The 21,607-nt window shown below is 35.2% G+C and overlaps 1 protein-coding gene across 1 annotated transcript in view; it reads right to left on the bottom strand.

Annotated features, from left to right (window-relative positions):
* Positions 1 to 21,607, bottom strand: part of LOC126769259 (A disintegrin and metalloproteinase with thrombospondin motifs 3-like) — a 62,741-nt gene that overhangs the window by 25,891 nt on the left and 15,243 nt on the right. Inside the window, exons 5-11 of the mRNA XM_050487918.1 lie at positions 20,546 to 20,686; positions 19,143 to 19,262; positions 9,955 to 10,087; positions 3,937 to 4,103; positions 3,296 to 3,441; positions 852 to 970; positions 346 to 454 (exon numbers count right to left, since the gene is read on the bottom strand). Of these exons, the coding sequence (XP_050343875.1) occupies positions 346 to 454; positions 852 to 970; positions 3,296 to 3,441; positions 3,937 to 4,103; positions 9,955 to 10,087; positions 19,143 to 19,262; positions 20,546 to 20,686 (935 nt within the window). The remainder of the gene's footprint in view (positions 1 to 345; positions 455 to 851; positions 971 to 3,295; positions 3,442 to 3,936; positions 4,104 to 9,954; positions 10,088 to 19,142; positions 19,263 to 20,545; positions 20,687 to 21,607) is intronic.

The following is a 21,607-nucleotide window of genomic DNA, read 5'->3' as shown; positions in this document are numbered from 1 at the left end:
CTGTGAGTATATTGTGTTCTTATAGGGGAATTGTTTAGCAGTGGGTATATTTGCTGATTTTGAGGTGTCTAGTTAGAATCTATATTTTATATATATATATATATATATATATATATATATATATATATATATATATATATATATATTAGCTGTATTTATATATATTAGCTGTATTATTATTCTTATAGGTATTTATAATATTAACATTTGATACAATAAAATTCAACATAGATCATAAAATAACATACTATAAATTTTATTATGGAGACAAATTGTCAAGCGTGCCAGAGCACTGCGCGAAAAGATACCAAAAATAAGATATAGTATTTGTGGTTAGAAAGTTACCTTTGCCAAGTTGTCTCGAGTATACGTGTGTATTGTTGTTACAATACCCGTCAGGACACGTCTCACACGCTGGATCCGTCCCGTTACACTGGCCTTTCACACAAGTACCCTAAAAGATTTTTTTGATAAATTTTATAATATATAGTTCAAGACCCAAGACCAATGACACCCCTTTAAGGGAGAAAATTGGCATAGCATTCCGGGACAACGAAGCGTGAATACGCGTATATATGTATATAATAAAGAACTCTAGGTGACCGGCCTACAGCCAATAAAATGTTACACTATTCTGATCTGTAAAATTTTAATTTTAATTGGGCCAGAGCCTTATTAATATTACAGAAATTATCAGTCATTATCCTATCAATCCTAATATTTAGATCGTGATGCCGCCTGGCAATATAAAAAGAATGTGAAATCCATATTAATATGTATTTCCAATTTTTTATTTGATATATGTTATCAATACTAGAATATTTTGTATCAATAACTTCTGAAGTACTTACCTGATAGCAAATATCATAAGGTCGGTCGTAGCTACATGGTGTTCCATCAGGGAGCGGTCCGAAGCTGACCGGTTCTCCGCCTGCGTAGTCCACGCACCATATTTCACAGTTCTTGGATTCTGGTAATAACATATCTTGTATTATTTTAAACTTTCAGATAATTTGATAGATAAGTATGTTAAGAACCGTAATATAGAAAAGTAGTGTATGTTAAGAAAAACTTCTGTTTAAATTATTTCTTATGTCGTCCCTTATGCTGGTAATTATATTTATTCGTATTTTGTCTTTTGGTAAAAAAAATATTACCAATATTTTATACATAGATATATATTTAAATAGATAAATGTTTTGTTTGATTATAAAAATCATGCAATAATTTGATTAAGAATGAAATTTAGCATAAAGATATTTAAGAGCAACTTTCACCATACAAAATCACATTGCTTATTGGCAAACAATAAATTACGTAACTACATGGAATATTTTTATATATGCACAAAATATCTGTTCCACAGTTGCGTAGAAGTTTTCCTTTTTATAAAGAAAATGGTTTTCAATTTATTCAACCGCGATTTTATTTTAATTTATGATTATTTTTTCGCAATTATAGTAAAAGTTGTGATGCAATGGAAAAATGCCGCAATCATCCTTGATATCTTTGTCCATCAAACGATAGGTTTTACCATTAGATATGCCACGATCAATTTCAAGGTTATCCACCTTTAAATGGCAGGTTGGTGGGTAAGAAAATATTTATCAATATGAAGATTGATTATCTGTATAAAGCGTTTTTTGTCATTCAATATTAGTCATGACTTTTGACTATGAACAGTTATGGATTACAGTGTTTTTTATATATCAGAATATCAAAACATCAGAAAATAAACCGGATATTATTAACCGTCTTGCGAAGTGTGTATTTTATATTAAATATTAGTTATAATTTACAACTGACAACCATTCGGATTTGAGTATTTCATGTCGATATAATTCTATCTATCTAGTAGATATGAATGCGCGCGTAATAGACACTTTAGAATTTGTCATGGCTTGTACAGTAATTATTCTTAATCCGTATAAATCAATCATTTTTCTAATGATTTATATTAAAATACATTCCAAGACATATATAATTGAAATAATATTTTCAATTATATATGTCTTGGAAAGCGATATCGTTTAATATTAAGTTGCTCATATGTCGTCATGTCGAGTTGGAAAGTGAGAAATTGAAACGGCAGATTACGGACCCTGACCAGGTAACTTCTCCAAAACGAAACTGTCGGTTTTCCTAGATTACTTTTAAGTGTGTTTATTGTATTCAAATGAAAATAAAGTAAGGTTCTACGAAGAACATCGCATCATCATCAAACACATAAAATTATTATTCTATACATGATTATGTTAATAAAGCCTAAGCTAACTAGTTTAGCTTTCATTTGCATTCATGATAAGTTAATTATTATGTTGCATATGATGACAAATTAACTTAATTTTATTGTTGTCGTCAGACCATTCCTAATTAATAATTTTTCAATAATAATAATTAATCTTAAAATAAATAATTTTTTTATCTATCTATAAAAAAATGGTAACAACTTTTTAGAATATTTTTTCTTTATTTAGAATAGATAGACAGACTATGCAAATGGGCCACCTGATGGCAAGTGGTCATAACCGCCCGTAGACATTGGCACTATAGGAAACATCCATTACATAGTCATTTCACCTCCAATCTTGGGAACTAAGATGTCTATGTCCCATGTGCCTTTATTTACACTGACTCACTCACCCTTCCAACCAGAACTCGATAATATTAAGTATGGCTGTTTGGTGGTACAATATATGAGGATTGGGTGGTACACAAGGCAAGCCTGTCTGAGTATGCACCAACAAGAAAAACGAAAAGAAGTCACGTTGCTATTATATTTAATGCGCATTTATTTCCCTAACCAGATTGGCTTGCACTTAGCCAATCTTAAGTATTGACTTGTATTACCGGCAGACGGCGCTAATTAAATATTTCAAATACCTGAATCGCACAGTCTAGAGATGGTGGGAAGTACTTCCTTTGTTTCATTCAACATTTAATCACAACGGTACTTCAAAGCATAATTAGATTTAGAACGTTATATAAGAGTTTATTCATAGCCTTGCGCAAATTTAATTAGATGTATATTAGACCAAATATAACTCACTTGTTTCAAATTTCAAATAAATAATAAATATTCTTAGCTTCTATTCCAAAACGTAATCTATTACCTTGCTAAATTGCATCAGCATCTATTAATTATTTTAAACGGATTGGTTAACAGACGCCTATTGAAACGAAGTTCCACATTTTAATCGTAATATTAGCTATACTGGTAATTATTTTGTTGATTTTTATTGCTTGGCTTAAAAATACTTAAATCTCAGGCTTCGAATAAAATTGGTATTATTACCTTCATGGTGAAAATGCGGTATTAGATAGCTGGCTTGTCGGAAGCACACGTCAGCTCGCATGTCGCGCGTGGAGCCGCAAGCGGCGCCCGCCCAGCACGTCGCTACTTGCGACCCCGCACCCTCGCACGCAGTCTCTGATGTTGAGCTACAAGAAAAAAAAAATTTTTTTTCAAATATAATATTTTGTTTTCATTCACAAAGCGCTATTAATATAACTACGATTTCATGATCACAAAGCGTTCGCTAAACAAATTATAACTTGCTATAGAATTGGTACTTGACTGGATGTCGATATATTGGATTTAAAATAATAGACTACGACACTGTTAAACTGATCACCATAATAATGGGCACATATATTTTTTACAATAACTTGATCTTCAGTTATTAAGCCCAATTTACCGATCAATTTTATATTATTATCACTTAAGTTAGTTACACTATATTAATAGCCTTATTAGGTTTTCCAGTAGATAACTAAAATCCTAAATCACATTAGCTCATATACCGTTCAACTCATCGCTATAAAATATATGAGCGATATATATACGGCGTCTGCCAAGTTTTGTTGGTTTATTGTAGTTTCAAATATGATTTAGCTAAAAAATATATTTTAAATATTTAAATTTTTAGCATTTACCCTTTGTAGCGACATCGTCGAATGCGAGTGCGCAGTCCGTACCCACAGTCAGCATTGCACTTGCTCCACGCGGCCCACTCTCCCCACTCGGGAGGTTTTTGTTCTTCATTCTTCTTGCTTTCTATACTATGGCCTGGCATAGGCTCACAAACTCGATCGACGCACCACTACAACAATAATAAATATATTCAATAAACAAAATTACATGTCATTATAATTTATTATTGCTTTCGAAACTAAGGTGGGTGAAAATTAGATTTGTAATTTATAGTTATAAATACCAAATTAACTTTGTCTGTTACTTTTTCACAGCTATATCACTGAAACAATTTTGATGAAATTTGATACGAAGTGAAGTGAACTCCAAGAAACCTTGTGTCACAACCTTTTTTTTGACATTTTTATTTTTATAGAATGTTCATGTTAGTCAATAAAAAAGATTGTTTGTAGCATAGTCTAGTTGTAGTATGTAGTATTTGTTTGTCTGTTTGTTTGTTCATTTTATTGTACATAAAACACCAAATAACACGAAAAAATTGTCAATTAAAATAAGTCTGCATTATGAAAAGAATGTAATAATTTATAATTTATATTATTGTCATATTTACTACAAAACGTGATTTTTGCTTGTTTATTTTTTATATTGAATATTTACAGGTGATCTTCTAGCGTACGTAACGCACCTCTGGGGTGAAGCTATCGACAAGCATGGAGAATCGTTGGTTGTCAGCCTCGATATCTCCAAGGCTTTCGACAGGGTCTGGCACAGAAGTCTTCTCTCCAAGCTGCCGGCATATGGTCTGCCTGCTCAGCTATGCACCTGGATTGCCAGCTTCCTACACAAGCGTAGCCTTCGTGTTTTAGTTGATGGTTGCGCTTCACAATTCTATGTAGTGAATGCTGGGGTCCCCCAGGGATCTGTGCTATCTCCCACACACTTTCTTTTGCATATCAATGATATGCTCTCTCTTGGGAACATACATTGCTATGCAGACGATAGTACAGTGCATGGTGGATACCACGGACGCGCAGTGGCTGGGCGAGCGGAAATTGAGGAGAGGCGGAAGGATCTTGTCATTGAGCTCGATAGGACGTTAGAGCTCATCGCCAAATGGGGCTCTGATAATCTTGTTGAGTTTAATGCCAAGAAAACACAGGTATGCGCTCTCACGGCGAAAAAGTCAACATTTTCCCCTCTTCCCTCCCTCTTTGGTACTCCGCTGGTGATGCAAAGCAAAATCGCCATGCTGGGGATTGACGTTCGCTGCGACCTTAGTCCAAGGGATTACATCGAGGCTGTTATAAAAACAGCTTCACGGAAACTTCTGAACAAGGTGCGGCGCTTTTTCATGCCACAACAACTGTGCCTGCTGTACAAAACACAGGTACGGTCTTGCGTGGAATATTGCTCGCACCTTTGGGATGGCTCCGCTAAGTACCTACTTGAGGCCTTGGACCGGTTGCAGCGACGTGCCGTACGCATTATTGGCGACGTAAAGGTCACAAACACCCTTGAAACTTTACAATTGCGTCGTGAGATAGCAGCACTGAGCGCTTTCTATCGACTGTATCACGGCGAGTGCTCTGAGGAATTATTCTCTCTAATTCCTGCTTCCCCCTTCCTTCTGAAGTCCACGCGAGCTGGTTCTCGATGTCACCGCCTAACTGTGACATCAATTCCATCGCGAACAAAGAAATTTGGCTACTCCTTTCTTTGTCGCACTTCCAAAAAATGGAATTCCTTACCAGCTCACGTGTTCCCCTCCTCTTACAACCCGGGTTCCTTCAAACGAGGCATGAAGAGGCATCTTGCGGGCCGGCAAGGCGAAGGCGGCTAGTGCAGAACGTTTTTCCCGTAAGTACTGGCCGTCGTCGCGTTTGGACTCTACTACCACTTACCATCAGGTGGAGTAGAGTCATTTGCCCTCCCGGCGAATATAAAAAAAAAATTAAATATTTCGTACTTTAATTATTTAGTAGCTCTATTTTGACTACCGGTTCCGAAAAATATTATATTATGATTAGTCAGTTGAGTACTAAATAGAAGCTTGCATTGTTTGATTTTTAAAAAAGAGGGACGGTAATTTTGGAGTTGTGAAATAAGTTGGTTATTACCACTGTGGATAAAATTGAGTTGTATTAAAATAATAAAATTGTTAAGACGGAGAAGAGTGTTTGAATTTTAATACCTGCGAAATTAAAATATTTAACAAATGTAATGTCTAATCTAGAATCTGGCCTTACATTATTTGATTGTATAAGTCACCGATGTATAATATATGTCTATTGAACTATTTTATGTTTAAAACAATAAAATTTGAAGCAAATATGCAAGTAAAATTAAAGAAAAAATCCACTAAGTCAACACGGTTCTTCAGAAACTTCTTTTGTTATAAAAAAGGGATAATATCCTTTTTGATGAAGTTTTAAATAATAAATATTTGAATAAGAACTTCATGCATAATTTAGAATGATGCAAGCTGAGAAAAGTTTTAAAATCTATAGAAGTGTAAATAGTAATACATCTAGAATAAGATGGAATAGTTTCGAAAAACGGAACACTAAACTAGTTTCTCAAACTTCCAAATTCGCTAACTTATTTTAATAAAAAGTAAGCAGAAATATATAATATGTGTTATATATTTAATACATTATTTATGTTAATTTTATATCATATTATGCTTGCTATGTTAATCTTAGATCATAAACATATCAATACAATATATTACATTAAATGCGTTAAAAACTTCTAAAGGAACCTTTCATTTTATTTATATCGCTCGAGTAAACGCTTTAGGTATCAGAAAACGGAAATGAAAAATTCTATTTCCTTTGTAAGTCGCCGCAGATGTTTCATTTTAAATCTATGTATTTGTAGGAAATGGGTAGGACATAATGAATGAAAGAAGCAGATATGATGATAAAATAAGTCCAAGATAGCTATCAACTATAAATTGTAGGTACTAAGACAAATTTAAAGTTGAGAATAATAATTAATTCGTTTGCACAAATTAATTATCCAGAGTGTCTAGGATAAGCTACTAGCAGAACACAACAAGTGTACCGCGCCATGCCAGAGCCTAGGCTGTTTTACTTGCGGTTGCTCCGGTGTTTTTGTACTGATCACAACGACTCGAGTAGTAGGGTGAGTATCGAACGATGCGCTAGGCGGCGTGAGCGTTGCACGTGTTGTTTACAGATTTCTTGGTGGTGCATGTTGTTTACAGATTTCTTGGTGGTGCGGACGCCGTCATATTTATATTCTGTTTTATTTATTTGCGTTCTTACCCTAAACTTAATAAGCCCTTTTCTTGGAAGAATTATTTATAATGCCGTAAGAAGGATCATTATCGCTGTTCGCTCAGTAAGAAAAAGAACTGGTATAAGCTTACTTTATCTTACTTTAAAGAGATTATTGAAAACATATCTTTTATTTATTGAACGTAATTCAAATTTTTGAATTTATTTCTCTTAACGATAGCGAAGGTGTTTTACATCGTTTAACATTAATCGTCTCTTTTTTTTACTTATGTTATGTGAAATATTTTTTTTATAAAAATTGTTTTTCTTTATTATTATTAAGATATTGTGTATACAAGATAATAATGTCTGTTGTTGTATTTATTTATGCGTGTAAAGAGATTAATATGTTTATTACGATTAACATCGACAGCTGTGGGTAATAAATCATTGTCCGTTTCAGACACTTCGTCGGTCATCACAACTAAGTGGCGCGGTTAGTACAGTAAACATATGCGCTTATAGCCGTAGGATCAATCTGCGTTTGTATAAACAAATACATGTACGCAATATGGATGTCGTATCTATGGTTTGATACCTCACGATGAAGCCATGTTGTTCGAGATTGTAAATTTAGCAAGTCCCTTATTTATTTATTTAAAATTTGTTGCATAGATACGTGCATTTTAGGCACTGCGTCGTTTTTATTATAATATATATATAATTAAAATGACATTTCGTCATGCCCTTTGGCCTCTAGCCAGGAAATATAACTGAACAAAGACCGCCGTACCTAACGAAGTCATAAAATTAGCAGGTCACCGTGACTGCACAAAAACCTTCAAATATTATGAGGATGGTGCCAAAAACAACACAAAATATTTAGCCAAGGCCGCTAGGTAAATTAATTCTTTGTTTATATTCACTTCGGTTGAGCAACTTAATTAAATATTAAATCATTAATTGCGAATTTGTAATATACTGATATTAGATTCTCTCGTAACGATATCATTTTGTGTTCAATTGAATGAAACGCTTTAGAATAAAATTTAACGTAGTTATGTATTTACAGTGCTGTCGGCGGGAACATGTGTTTACTGGTAACGTATTCAAAAAGGATTTTATTGCATTAATGCGCGCACATGGACGCGTTAAAAATCGTTGATGGAATTTCAAGCAATATGCATATTTTGCAGCGCATCTGCAAATTTATCAACGATTCGTGTGGGTAGAGTTCTTTTTATATAACTAAAGTACATATTTTGTAATTGTTTGTTTAATTTGCATAATAATAAAATATTATCCGATGCTTCTTACGAAATATACATTAAAATATGATATATTTAGATTAGTTTCATCTATCATGTGGTATTTTATTGAGAAAAACGAAGGTGTATTTATTATTATCATTTATATATTTTAAGATCAGATTTATATTCATCGAATAAAAGAATTAAAATGTTTAATTGTGGATTATTATTATCCAATAATGGAATATTTAGTTTTACCAGTAATACTAAATGTATGGACATAATAATGTTAGAGTAGGTCATTCAGTGCACGTTCGAGGCATAATAAAGTGCGCAGAACACGTATGTGACAAGCGTGAAAATATTATTTAATTGAACTCTAATTTTGGTCATTACAGACCTTTGTGGTCACTTAGCATTATAAGTGTATCATATACAATACTTTACATAATTAATAGTAAATTATTTATAGTCGGTTGAATAATTACTTTTAATATTATCATCTCTAAAAATGTTGTTTATCTTGGAGATCTTATTTTTCAATCGCTTTTATTTAACGAACGATATCGTAAAACAATAACGTTTATTTTAGCAGTCCATGCTTACTAGTACGTTGCGTTGCCCTATAATATTTATTTTACCATTATACCGTTGATTACATATGATAATTTTAATAGTGAAAAGTACCTATCTGAACCTATTTTAGTGGTTATTACGAGGCGCCTTTACCTTCAGACACAATGCTAAGGGCGTTTGACGAGACTGCGACCTTGGGGCTTAAGATGTCAGAAGTTCAAACAAATCATGTCAATTGCTTATTATTTCTTAGAGTTGTCTTAATATACTCTTATCGATACCACACATATAGTATTAGTGTTTCTTATTAAGCGTTAAGTAATTTTGATTGAATATAGTTATCATTGTTTAATTTGCTTTGTGGTGAAAAAATGGCAATAAATGTATTGGTAAAAAAGAAGTACTATTTCATTTAAACTAAAAGAATAATAGGAATTGTTTGTTTGAACCCTCGCTTGAGTTTCTATAGTAACAGTTTTATGTTCAACAGTAAAAAATAAGATCTTTTACGATCTTTTACTATTTCTTTCAGGATAGTGGGTTTAGTATATAAATTGAGATGGCTTCTTGCTCGTACATTTATGACTCAAATTTCGTAGTTTTATTAGTACAATAACGTAACACGTCTGATATAGTACTAGTTATTGCCTACTATATCTCGTAACACGTGGGATGAAGTGTCTATAAAATTTAGTGAGTTTACTGAATAAACAATTAACAATTTGAAATAGTGTAGTTTCTCCAATTGGTAGAGTATTTGGATTTTAACTAATGGATCGAACCTGACAAAGATGTCTGATTTAAGTTTTTATGTGTAAATTTTGTGATCATAACTCAAATCTTATATAGCGACAAAGGACAAGACCTGCAAGTTTTGGGAAAAAAATGGTCATCTACTTCCACCAATCCGCAGTAAGTATGTGTCACATTATATATTTAGATCGAAACTTACTTGGTTATTACCACAAGGCGTTCCTTCCAAAGGTGGTGCACGTTTAGAACGGCACACGTGCGGCATGGAGCGGTGCGCGCACCATAGCCGGGCGCACGCCGACCTCACCTTCACCGACTTGCAGACTGAGAAACTGGCGGAAAAAATTATTGACACGATAATCATTAGGTTATAGGCCAGTCAGAATTTGAAAAAGTTCGGTCAAAACAGACAAACAAAACATTGCTTGCAATAACTCGCTTAGAGCTGAAAATTGGTATAATTATAGGTACACCATTAAAAATGAAATATCAAAACATTCTATCGATCAGACTTCTGTTCTTTTCATTTATCACACTAACCGTTAACATAAAAATAGGTCAGATAGAAACTGTAGAACATATCTACAAAATATATATCTACAAAAATTCTTCATATACTTTTTTTTCTAAGAATCATAATTCATTATATAAAACTCCCAGGCATATTATATAGGTACATTACATGTATTTTTACCTATAATTTATAATTATATGACCAATTATTTGAGACTTCAATAATCATCTAAATTATATTTTCATTCAACTAATTTACAATTCCAATGAACACAAATATGTATTGCAACAGTATTTATCTTATACTAGATACACCCCGTATTATTGCCTCCACTGGTGACAGGAAGGCTGGTTAATTTTCCGCCCTGAGAATCGGAATTGCGATTCAAAAGGGAAATGCTGCTAGCAACCTTGTCACCATTCCACGCGGTCACGAATTATACTGTAACTATTTTTAATTTTATTTTTATTTACTTAAGGACTTAAAAAATAATAAATTAAAATATATATATATATAATACTAGATAAAATGTAAATTCAGATAAAACTTTAACAATCTCTTAGTCGAGACAAGGATAAGACAGTAAAATTTTAGAGTAGCAGAGTGAAAACAGTAAATCAATAGTCTTATATTTTGTTCTCGATAATTAAGGTGTTCAGTGCAAACGAGAAATTCTTAATACATATTATTAACCGACGATTCGAGTCGACCAAGAGATGAATTATAAACACAAATTAAAGACATGCAAATTCAGTGGTGCTTGCCCAGACTTAAAGTCAGAATCATCACTTAAGATTGTTGTCTTCTAACCACTGGGCCAACGTGGCTCAGACTTAAAAACTTCCTTTCTTTTATTTTCTTTCGTTTAATTTTAATTAGAAAAAAGTTCTTTAGTAGTTGGAAGCGTTGTTTAATTAGAGTGCTGAAAAACTAATTAAAATAATTTGGTAACATATTTTTTAATACATTATAACCGACTTGATCTCAAATAGCTCAACTTGCAACTTGTAATTTCTGAATTCAAAAGTCATAATCTTTATTCTTATATAGAAAATTTACATTTATCTATTTTTACGGCTCATGATTATTGATTTTATATAAAAGAACCTGGAGGTGATCTTTTTATTACAATTTATTTTTATCGTCTGTAAAGTCGATACTTTATTAACCGTTAGGCAATCAATCGTTCCATAACATTTTTTTGGATATTATTCCTCCTCTTCTTCTTCTTGTTAGAGTGACTCCTCTTGGAAATATTACTAGTAATTGGGTTTTATGCAAGCCCGCCGGAATAGGTACCACCCATTACTTACCATTACTTTTACCGGTAAACAACACTATTTAGTGTTGTTGTGCTAGTATAATTATAGGCACAAGGGACACGTCTTAGTTCCCAAGTTTTCCCATGTATAAACAAGGAAAACTACAGAGCCCTTTTACTATATTTAATATATATTAATTTGAGATTGGCCTATATTAAAGCACGTTAAATGATTATTGAATTTTATCTTTGATTTGTTTCAAATCATTTAAATCTATTTCTATGTACAATCAATCAAAAGATTGAATGTTCAAGTAATAAATCAAGTTCTGAATTATCGCAGAAGGTCTGGACTGTATCACCGATTCGTAAACTTTATGGTATCAGACGTGTTCGATCGACACTTGTTTGCTGTCGTCAGAAACATTAGACGCGTTTACATATGTAGATATTAATATATGTTGAGTAAGAAAGTCAGTTTTTATATAGAACTTTTATAAGACTAGCATCGGTAAGCGATTTTGTTTGTTTTAAACCATTTCTTATTCAAAATTACTTTTACTTTTGTAATTATTGTATTATATTTTACTAGTTTTTGTCCGCTACTTTGGCCATGTGAGGGAGAGGTGTTAGAAACTCTTCCTTATATGTACTACCCCTGACAACGCGTATACAATATGAGTACCACTTTCTAGCTGGTAAGACCCTGGGTCTCGTGTAGGATAAGGGTCTCCTTCTCAGCCTGGGCATAGGTAAAGTGCAGTGCATCCGTAAGATCTTTATAAATCCTATTGATCGTTCATGTGTGTGCATGTACAACTGCTTGGCTGAGGCAAGATGCTGTATTTGAGGCGGAACAAAAATTGCGATCGTTAAAGGGCAGCTGCTTTATATCGCCAATCTGTGAGACCTTCACATTTCACATTTGAATATTTTCACATATTCTCTTAGGTTAGATCCCTGCATCTGGGTCACCTTCGCCTGTCTCCCGGTCTTATAGCTCGGAGTAACTATTTCTACTGATTTATTTCTTAAAGTTTCTGACTCATTAATTATTTAAATTCTTTTTAAATAATTAATGAGTCAATAGTAAATGCCGTGGAGTACCGGCTTAGAATAGTACTCCCCCAATGACATCCCGTGGGTGTCGTAAGAGGCGACTGAGGGACGGGGAAAAGGGGGGATGGGCAGCAGCGTCCCCCCTCCCATAAACATCTTACCCCCTACTGCGCTCGCCAACACGCCTGCCCAGCGCGGCGAGTATGGGCAAACCCCTCCCTTAATGGCAGATGCGCCCAAAAAAAGGCCCCCAGTTACCGGCAAGCCCGCTAGGCCCGACCAAGGTAGCGGTCGCGGTATCGGCAGGGCAGGGGGTGCTAAGAATCACCGGTTCACGGCAGGCTACCGTATAAAACGACTGAAAATGGCAACGTATAATGGACGCTCGATGAGGCTGGACCATCACCTCGCCGAATTAGAAGTAGAGTTAAGTCATATAAACTGGCATATACTGGGGTTATCTGAAGTCCGAAGACAGGGGGAGGACACGATAACTCTAGAGTCCGGTAACTTACTCTACTTCCGCGAAGGTGATAACCTCTCCCAGGGTGGTGTCGGTTTTCTAGTCAAAAAGGATCTCATTAGCAGCATTGTGGAAATCAGTAGTGTGTCGAACCGGGTAGCGTACCTTGTCCTAAAACTTTCCGACAGGTACTCCCTGAAGGTTGTACAGGTATATGCGCCAACTTCGACATACTCTGATGATGTGGTCGAAGCGATGTACGAGGACATCGCAAAGGCCCTCAACGACACCTCGAGGGCCCACTACAATGTTGTTATGGGAGACTTTAATACTAAAGTGGGAGTACAAGATAGCGGTGAATCGAAAGTCGGACCTTACGGCTTGGGCTGCAGAAATCACAGGGGGCAAATGCTGGTAAACTTTCTCGAAGCGCAGGGGCTTTTTTTGATGAATTCTTTCTTTCAAAAAAAGCCTCAGAGGAGGTGGACCTGGCGAAGCCCCGATAACGTGACAAGGAACGAGATAGACTTTATCATTTCGAATAAAAGGCACATATTTAGAGATGTTTCAGTGATCAACAGGTTTAATACCGGAAGTGATCACCGCTTGGTTCGAGGCACTCTAAATATCAACTTAAAAGCCGAAAGATCGAGAATGATGAGGTCTACTCTCCGACCTACCATGCTCCAAGCTGCTCAAGGCTCCGAAAAGTTCCAAATGGAACTTCAAAATCAATTCACCGCGTTGGAAACCATAAGCAGCATTGATGAGAGAACCGACACGCTGGTCAAAATACTGCAAAACACATCCCGCAAGTGTTTTCCGCCACAGAGACAGAGACAACGCACCAAAACTCTCTGCTGAGACACTCGAGCTCATGAGAAAACGACGAGAACTACCATCGTTTTTGTCAGATAAGGCCTTAAACCGAACAATAAAAACGCTGACGCGACGCGATCTCCGACGCTCCAATACCCGTGCCATCAAGGCTGCGATTGAGCAAAATCGGGGATCGAAAGTGTTCGCTCGCAAGTTTGGGAGGCCGCGTCTGACAAAACTTAAAACTGAAAATGGTGGGGTCGTTACCTCTAGGCCTGAGATTATCGGAGAAGTAGAGAGGTTTTATGGGCAGTTGTTCTCTTCAAGATCGGATAAACCCGTGGGAATCAGTATTGATGACCAGCGCGCCCCTCTTATGCGCCATTACTCTGAGGAGCTCCCGGTCGTTGACCAAGGAGAGATTAGGGCGGCTCTAGAACAGCTTAAAAACAACAAAGCTCCGGGAGATGACGGAATCACAACAGAGTTGCTTAAGGCAGGCGGGACTCCGGTCCTGAAAGAGCTAGCAAGCCTCTTTAATTCCGTCATCCAACATGGCAAGACCCCGGAAACGTGGAGCGGGAGTGAGGTGGTACTGTTTTTCAAGAAAGGTGATAAAACCCTCTTGAAAAACTACAGACCAATCTCCCTCCTGAGTCACGTGTATAAGCTGTTCTCAAGAGTCGTCACGAACCGTCTCGCCAGACGACTTGACGAGTTCCAGCCCCCAGAGCAAGCCGGCTTTCGATCAGGCTACAGCACCGTGGACCACATCCATACTGTTCGGCAGATTGTGCAGAAGACCGAAGAGTACAATCAGCCGCTGTGTATGGCATTCGTGGACTACGAGAAAGCCTTCGACTCCATCGAAACCTGGGCAGTGCTCGACTCATTGCAGAGATGTCATATCGATTGGAGATATATCGAGGTACTGAGATGTCTGTACAACGCCGCTACAATGACTGTCCACATCCAGGACTGTAAGACGAAGGCGATCCAACTGCGCAGAGGGGTGAGACAGGGGGATGTAATATCCCCGAAACTGTTCACCAACGCGTTGGAAGACGTTTTCAAAACGCTGGATTGGACTATGTATGGAGTCAATGTAAACGGCGAGTACATCTCACACCTTCGATTTGCCGACGATATCGTCATCATAGCAGAGTCGCTGGAACAACTCACCGAAATGCTGCGTAGCCTAGGCGAGTCTTCCCGGTGTGTCGGTCTCGGTATGAACTTGGACAAGACCAAGGTCATGTTCAATAGGCATGTCGTGCCGGGACCGATATACGTCGAGGGGAAACCTCTCGAAGTTGTTAGTGAATATACCTACCTAGGACAGATAATACAAGTCGGTAGGAACAACTTCGAGAAGGAAGCCGATCGAAGAATTCGCTTGGGATGGGCAGCATTTGGCAACCTTCGTCAAGTCCTCAAGTCGTCTATACCGCAATGTTTGAAGACGAAAGTCTTCAACCAATGCGTCTTACCTGCCATGACATACGGTGCCGAAACGTGGACACTAACTGCGGGACTAGTCCACAAATTCAAAGTCGCTCAGCGTGCTATGGAGCGAGCTATGCTCGGAGTATCTTTGAAGGATAAGATCAGAAATGAGATTATCCGGAAAAGAACCGGAGTCACCGACATAGCTTGCAAAATTAGCAGGCTGAAGTGGCAGTGGGCTGGTCACGTATGTCGTAGGACCGATGGCCGTTGGAGCAGACGAGTCCTAGAGTGGAGACCGCGAATCGGCAAGCGCAGCGTAGGGCGCCCTCCAGCCAGGTGGACCGACGACCTTAAGAAGGTGGCGGGCACCAACTGGATGCGGAAGGCGGAGGACAGGGAGCTTTGGCGCACCTTGGGAGAGGCCTATGTTCAGCAGTGGACAACGATTGGCTGTTGATTTTGATTTGAATGAGTCACCTATGAGTAATAATAATATAATTAATTAGAAGATAATATTAACATTTAATTATAATACTGATTATTAATATTAATATATCTATTAATAATAATGTAATTCAATTAATTGAAGTCAAGAATTTAATCAATAAACAAAGCTCGGTCGGCAAGTGGCGATCAGAAACTCAAAAGCTATTGTGGCTTCGGTAACTAAGCTGATTATAAAGTTTCAAATGAATGTAGACAACTTTTAGTTGCGAATAATTTTATTCAGAAAATTTGAAATTATGTATATAAAGCACCGCATATGTTTCATCTATATACTAAGAGAGTCTTGTATAAAATGTATTGTATATCCACTTCAAAGTCAGATATTTTTTCATTGAATTTCACTGAAGTTACTTATTTTTGCGTGACTTATATTTTCATTATATAAAAGATTTAATTAAAAAATTCATAGACTATTAAAATAAACTTGTTGGGTATTTATAGGGCTAGATTTTTAATTTATAATAGTTAGACAGACTGACAAATGAAACGCCTGCCGGTAAGTGGCTACTACGGCCCGTAGACATTGGAACTCTAAAAAATATAAAATATTCTTTACATCGTCAAGAAATAGCCCAGTGGTTAGAACGCGGGAATCTTAACTGATGATTGTGGGTTCAAACCCGGGCAAGCACCACTGATTTTCATGTGCTTAATTTGTGTTTATAATTCATCTCGCGCTTGACAGTGAAGGAAAACATCGTGAGGAAACCTGCGTGTGTCTAATTTCACTGAAATTCTACTACATGTGTATTTCTCCAACCCGCATTGGAGCAGCGTGGTAAAATAAGCTCCAAACTTTCTCCTCAAAAAGGAGAGGAGGCCTTATGCCAGCAGTGGGACATTCACAGGCTGTTACTGTTACTTACATCGTCAATGCAACTAGTGGTGCACCTTGATTACTAAAATGTTATGTCCTTTGTGCCTGTAGTTACACTGGGTATTGGGCTGGTAGCCCAAGGTAATTAGGACGGTATAAGTTATTCAAGTAATATGCATATTTGTTCGATATTCGACTATTTATTTTTGTGCACATACATATAAATTAATAACACCTAACTGTACATTATGAATTATTAATCGTATGAATCAAATATATATTTAAAGTATATCTACCCCCTGCAAATGCACCGAGATCACTGAATATAAAAAAAATTGTATCTTATGCCTTTATTTAAACTGGCTCTTGATTACCATATAAAGTATTTACTGCCACATACTTTCTAATTTATTAATTTATTTAAAATTAATGTAATTTTTTCCGTAAATCTCCGTAATGCCGTAAGTCGATTTTTTAAAATTTCACTTCTGTATACGTTCTACAAATTCCAATGATACCGACTGTAGTCAATTATTGGATAGGAATTTCATTCGGATTTCACGTAGTTTCTCCAAAGCCTTGCTCATTGGTTCTGTGTAAGCCGATTATTGGAAAAATCGTCAATACCTGTCGATATTCGAATGCATAGAGACAATTCACGGTCTTTATTATTTTTGCTGCTATTATTCTATGGACGGATTAAACAGCATTGATTATCAGTTTCCGATAAAAACGTAAATCAAATTTTGTCCTGTCTGCTCGCTTCTAAATCTTATCGGTCGGCTTCACATAAATATATTGTCAATAAAGGAATATGTGACGAATATCACATCACATTTTTTATATGAAATAAGTTAAATTACTGAAAAAAATACATACAACAAACACGGCCAAAAGCTTATTAAATCTTTAAAATCTCTAATATCTAATCTCTAAAAAGTGTATTAAATCTTTATATACCCAATATATTTTTCTTGTTATTTATGTTTTCATTAAATAGCATTTTCTGGCTTACAATTTTTAAACACTTTTGTATTGGGTGTTTAATACGCCTAAAAAAATTTTATGATAATACCCATTAATAATGTCCTGCAGACCGATTTCGACCACGGCAGTCAATCTCAAGAGAGATTAGCCAACTGCGCAATTTATAGTGCACAAGTGAGTGCGCAAACACAGGTGCATTTTTTCTTCTCTAGCTCTCATAATCCGATGGGACGGTTATCCGAAATGACCGAACGAAGAGTTCAGGCACAGGACCAAAGGCTTTACGTGCTTTCCGAGGCACGAGAATGTACATACTTCCAACTTCCAGACTCTATGCTACTATTGAGAATTTTGTGACAGAAAAACCCAATATTTTTTAATAGCCCGACCTCGGAATTGAACTCAGGATCTCCGGGTCTGCGGTCTTACATCTAGCCACTGGACCAACAAGGCAGTCATTTATCCATTAACACTTATACAACAAAACGATTTTCCATTTTGTTTTTAAGGGCGCATATAAATAAATATTACATTATTATTTCGAAAACAAAAGTCTTTGTACTACATTTAGTACATGTTTACTGTTGAATTCAATATTTATTTAAATATAAAACGTGTGAATTTAACGTCAACGGGATTTTAAATATAAATGTTTTGATACGTTTATTTCGCAGTGAGCGAATAAAACGTTTGTTTACGAAGGCGTCTTTAGTAAACGTGTCGTGTACTTTTTGTTTATTTCCCACGAGTATACAAACATCACTAACCCAAGAACTTTGTCATTCACTTCTTCGCGCTCCCTATTACAAGTACTTGTATAAAATTTTATGACACGGGACAAATTTCCAAATTAAAATAAATAATTCACAATTATTTAACATAAATAACCGAATGGTGCGTTTAATTAGAGCATTCTTACCCGAATATAACAACTTCAGATTGTAACTTTGCACTGATTTTCACGTTCATTATTTGTATTTAATTCATCTTCTGCTCAGTAGTGAAAACACATCACGGACAAACTTTCATGTGTAAGAGGAAGTTCTGTCAGATGAAATATCTGATGTCGTAATATAGCCATGCTGCGGGTTATTGAAATTAATGGCTTCCGATTAGGAAAATAGATTTTTGTTTTTGAAATCAAGCCTAAGGTTTAGCCCAGGCTTTCCCGGACTTTCGAATTTCGCTATCCACGCCCATTTGAAATATTCACCTATACCTTAGATGTATATAAAAAGACAATGATACCTGACTGCTATCTACGTACAGCATAAACTCCAGAACATACACTTGAAAATAAAGGGAGACTTTTGATAAGTAATGTTGGAGATGCACTAAGAACGGATTTTGCAAAATTTAGATTTTAAGGTGTGTGTATAAAGTTGGCTTATTTAGATTGAATGTAAACCTTTTTTCTCGGTAATTGTTACAGAAAAAAATCTTAATATATGTATAATTTATCACTTTGTTATGAGTTTAAAGTTTTATGTCTCATTAATATTATATCTCACCCTTCACCGAACTCAGTCCGGCACTGCTCGTCCATAGTAAACACGTAATTCGAGAGCTCCTTAGCGCCTCCCAGCTCAACGCCTTCGTCCTGGCTGCGCTCGTGAAGACACCACCATTTCCTGTACATAGTTATCAAAAAAATATAATAAAGTTTAAATTTAACTCACTATTATATCTAACTATTCTTCTATCTGGCTTAATCGCTTCAATTGTAGATAGGTAATATGATCAATTCAAAGCATCGAAATATTAAAATTTATAATAATAAATAATAATCGATTACGAAAAGACAATGACCAAAAACTTCCATGTTTAACGTTATAAGCAATAATTAAAAAATAGTCGAAACTATTTAAAAGTATATTTTTATTTCTGTGAATATTATTATCTCTAACTCAATAATCAATTAATAAAATCTAACAATAGTGAATAATACGACGGTGGAACAGCCCAGAAATCGGCGGTAGTGACCACTTACCATGAGGTGGGCCATTTGCCTGCCCATCCGTCTACTAGTATTATATATACACAACATAATAACTCACATAAATAAGAATCGAATGTTAAAGAAAAATCAAACGGGGACTGCAGCCAATTGGATACGCAATTAATTGGATAGAGGACAGACACCGAACGAACTAATTAAAAAAGTTTTTATTTGCAACGAACTTTATACAGATATCAAGGGTTTCAAAGACATAGATAAATGTGCAGGGAGACGAGGGATAAATTGAATAAATTAAAAATAATACATGTATAAGGCTCATACTCGTGTACTCTTGTTTTCAAGTAAAGACACGCATAGTTTTTAAAATATGATAATTACTTATGTTATGATAATTACTTATGATATGATAATTATTCTTATTAAATCCATAAACAGATCACATTTAAAGATAAGTTCAGCAATACAAAAGAAAAAATACGTAAAATATGATATAATATAGAAACTTGAAATTTATACTTCAGCTTCATTCATCGATACATTGAACGCTCAGTTAAGCGCACAATAATAAATCAGTATAAACACGCGGTGCTAATCAAGTTTAAGAATGAAACTTTCGGTGGGCTATAATGGTGGCTAAGAGAAGTATACTAAACAAAAGTACAGAAAAATGTTTACATTTCTCGCGTTGAGAATAAAATATAATGTCGCAACATTATCTCCTTGATTAATTTTCTTACGAAACGTTAAGTTAATGATCAAATTGTGTGGCACGTTGTTAACTCGCTAGAAACGTTATATACAATTATAAAATTACTATTTAAAATTAACGCTTCGATTTTTACGTTTTTATTGGACATAAAATTTATTTTATATTATCTTATTATGTATATCAAGATACTTAAATAGTATATTACGAAATGAATTTATATATTTAGGAATGCAAGTAGAACTTACTTCGATTTTTCATGGAACTGTTGCTTAGAACACGAGGACCAGGCATAGTTGTGTAGTGTTGCGAGAACTGTTGGTGCCATCACTGATCCGCGGATTTCGTCTGCATCACATTCTCCATCACCGTCGTGGGTTAAGCCCAGTCTAAGAAGAAAAAACCTCTATTATGTATCTTAAAGGTTACTTAAAAATAATATTCTACTGGTCAAAACCCGAGGCATGTTATATCTTTCTTTAGTGTTAATATTATTTTTTAAAGTTCTCGTTTCATAGTGAGTTTGGGTTTAACCAATTAATTTAACAAGTATATAGTGATATTTTGCAGTTTGTGAACCAAATTTATAGATTATTATTTCATTGAATACGCTACATTTGCTTGGTTTAATGTAATTTAAAGAAAAAAAAGGAGAAGTGTGGATTTGTCACTCATTTTTTAACCACCGACGTCTCATTTGAGCAGACACTCTATAAGAGCTGCCTCATATTGGATATAAGTATGTTAATACTTATTAATCATAAAAACGAGCTATTTAAAAAATTAAAAACAGCTTTCACAAACACTTCATCAAAAAACTCTTGTCAAAAGCGTTTAATTTCGTAGCGTTTGTTAAGCTTGCAGCTTTAAATTTTTATTGTTTCTCTACTGTTCACTTGATTCTTAAACCACAATAAATGGTATATTTTACTATATAAAGAATATATTTTTATAAATTTGAATCTGAACGACGACAACTTTAGCAAACAATTATATTTTTTTAATTACAATATCATCTGTATATATATACTGTTCAGTATTCGGCGGTGATTTAAAAACCTTTATCGATATTAACTACACTAGTGTCACATCGAGTAGCAACTATGAACGCCCATCAGTTATTTTAGGTTTTTTTAATGACCAATTTAATGTACAACTAAAAATAGCCTGAAGCTAATTATCGTATAATCTTTTATACTGTAAATGCATCCTCATCAAAATCATAATGGATTTAAAAAAATAAAACTAATACGTTCTTGTATGTACCACGTTCCCAGATTAATGATTAATCAGATAATTAAGGCCATGAT

This window comes from Nymphalis io, chromosome 6, assembly GCF_905147045.1.
Source record: "Nymphalis io chromosome 6, ilAglIoxx1.1, whole genome shotgun sequence".
Lineage (NCBI taxonomy): Eukaryota > Metazoa > Arthropoda > Insecta > Lepidoptera > Nymphalidae > Nymphalis > Nymphalis io.
Note: the sequence above shows the minus strand (reverse complement) of the source record. Positions and strands in the feature narration are given on the sequence as shown.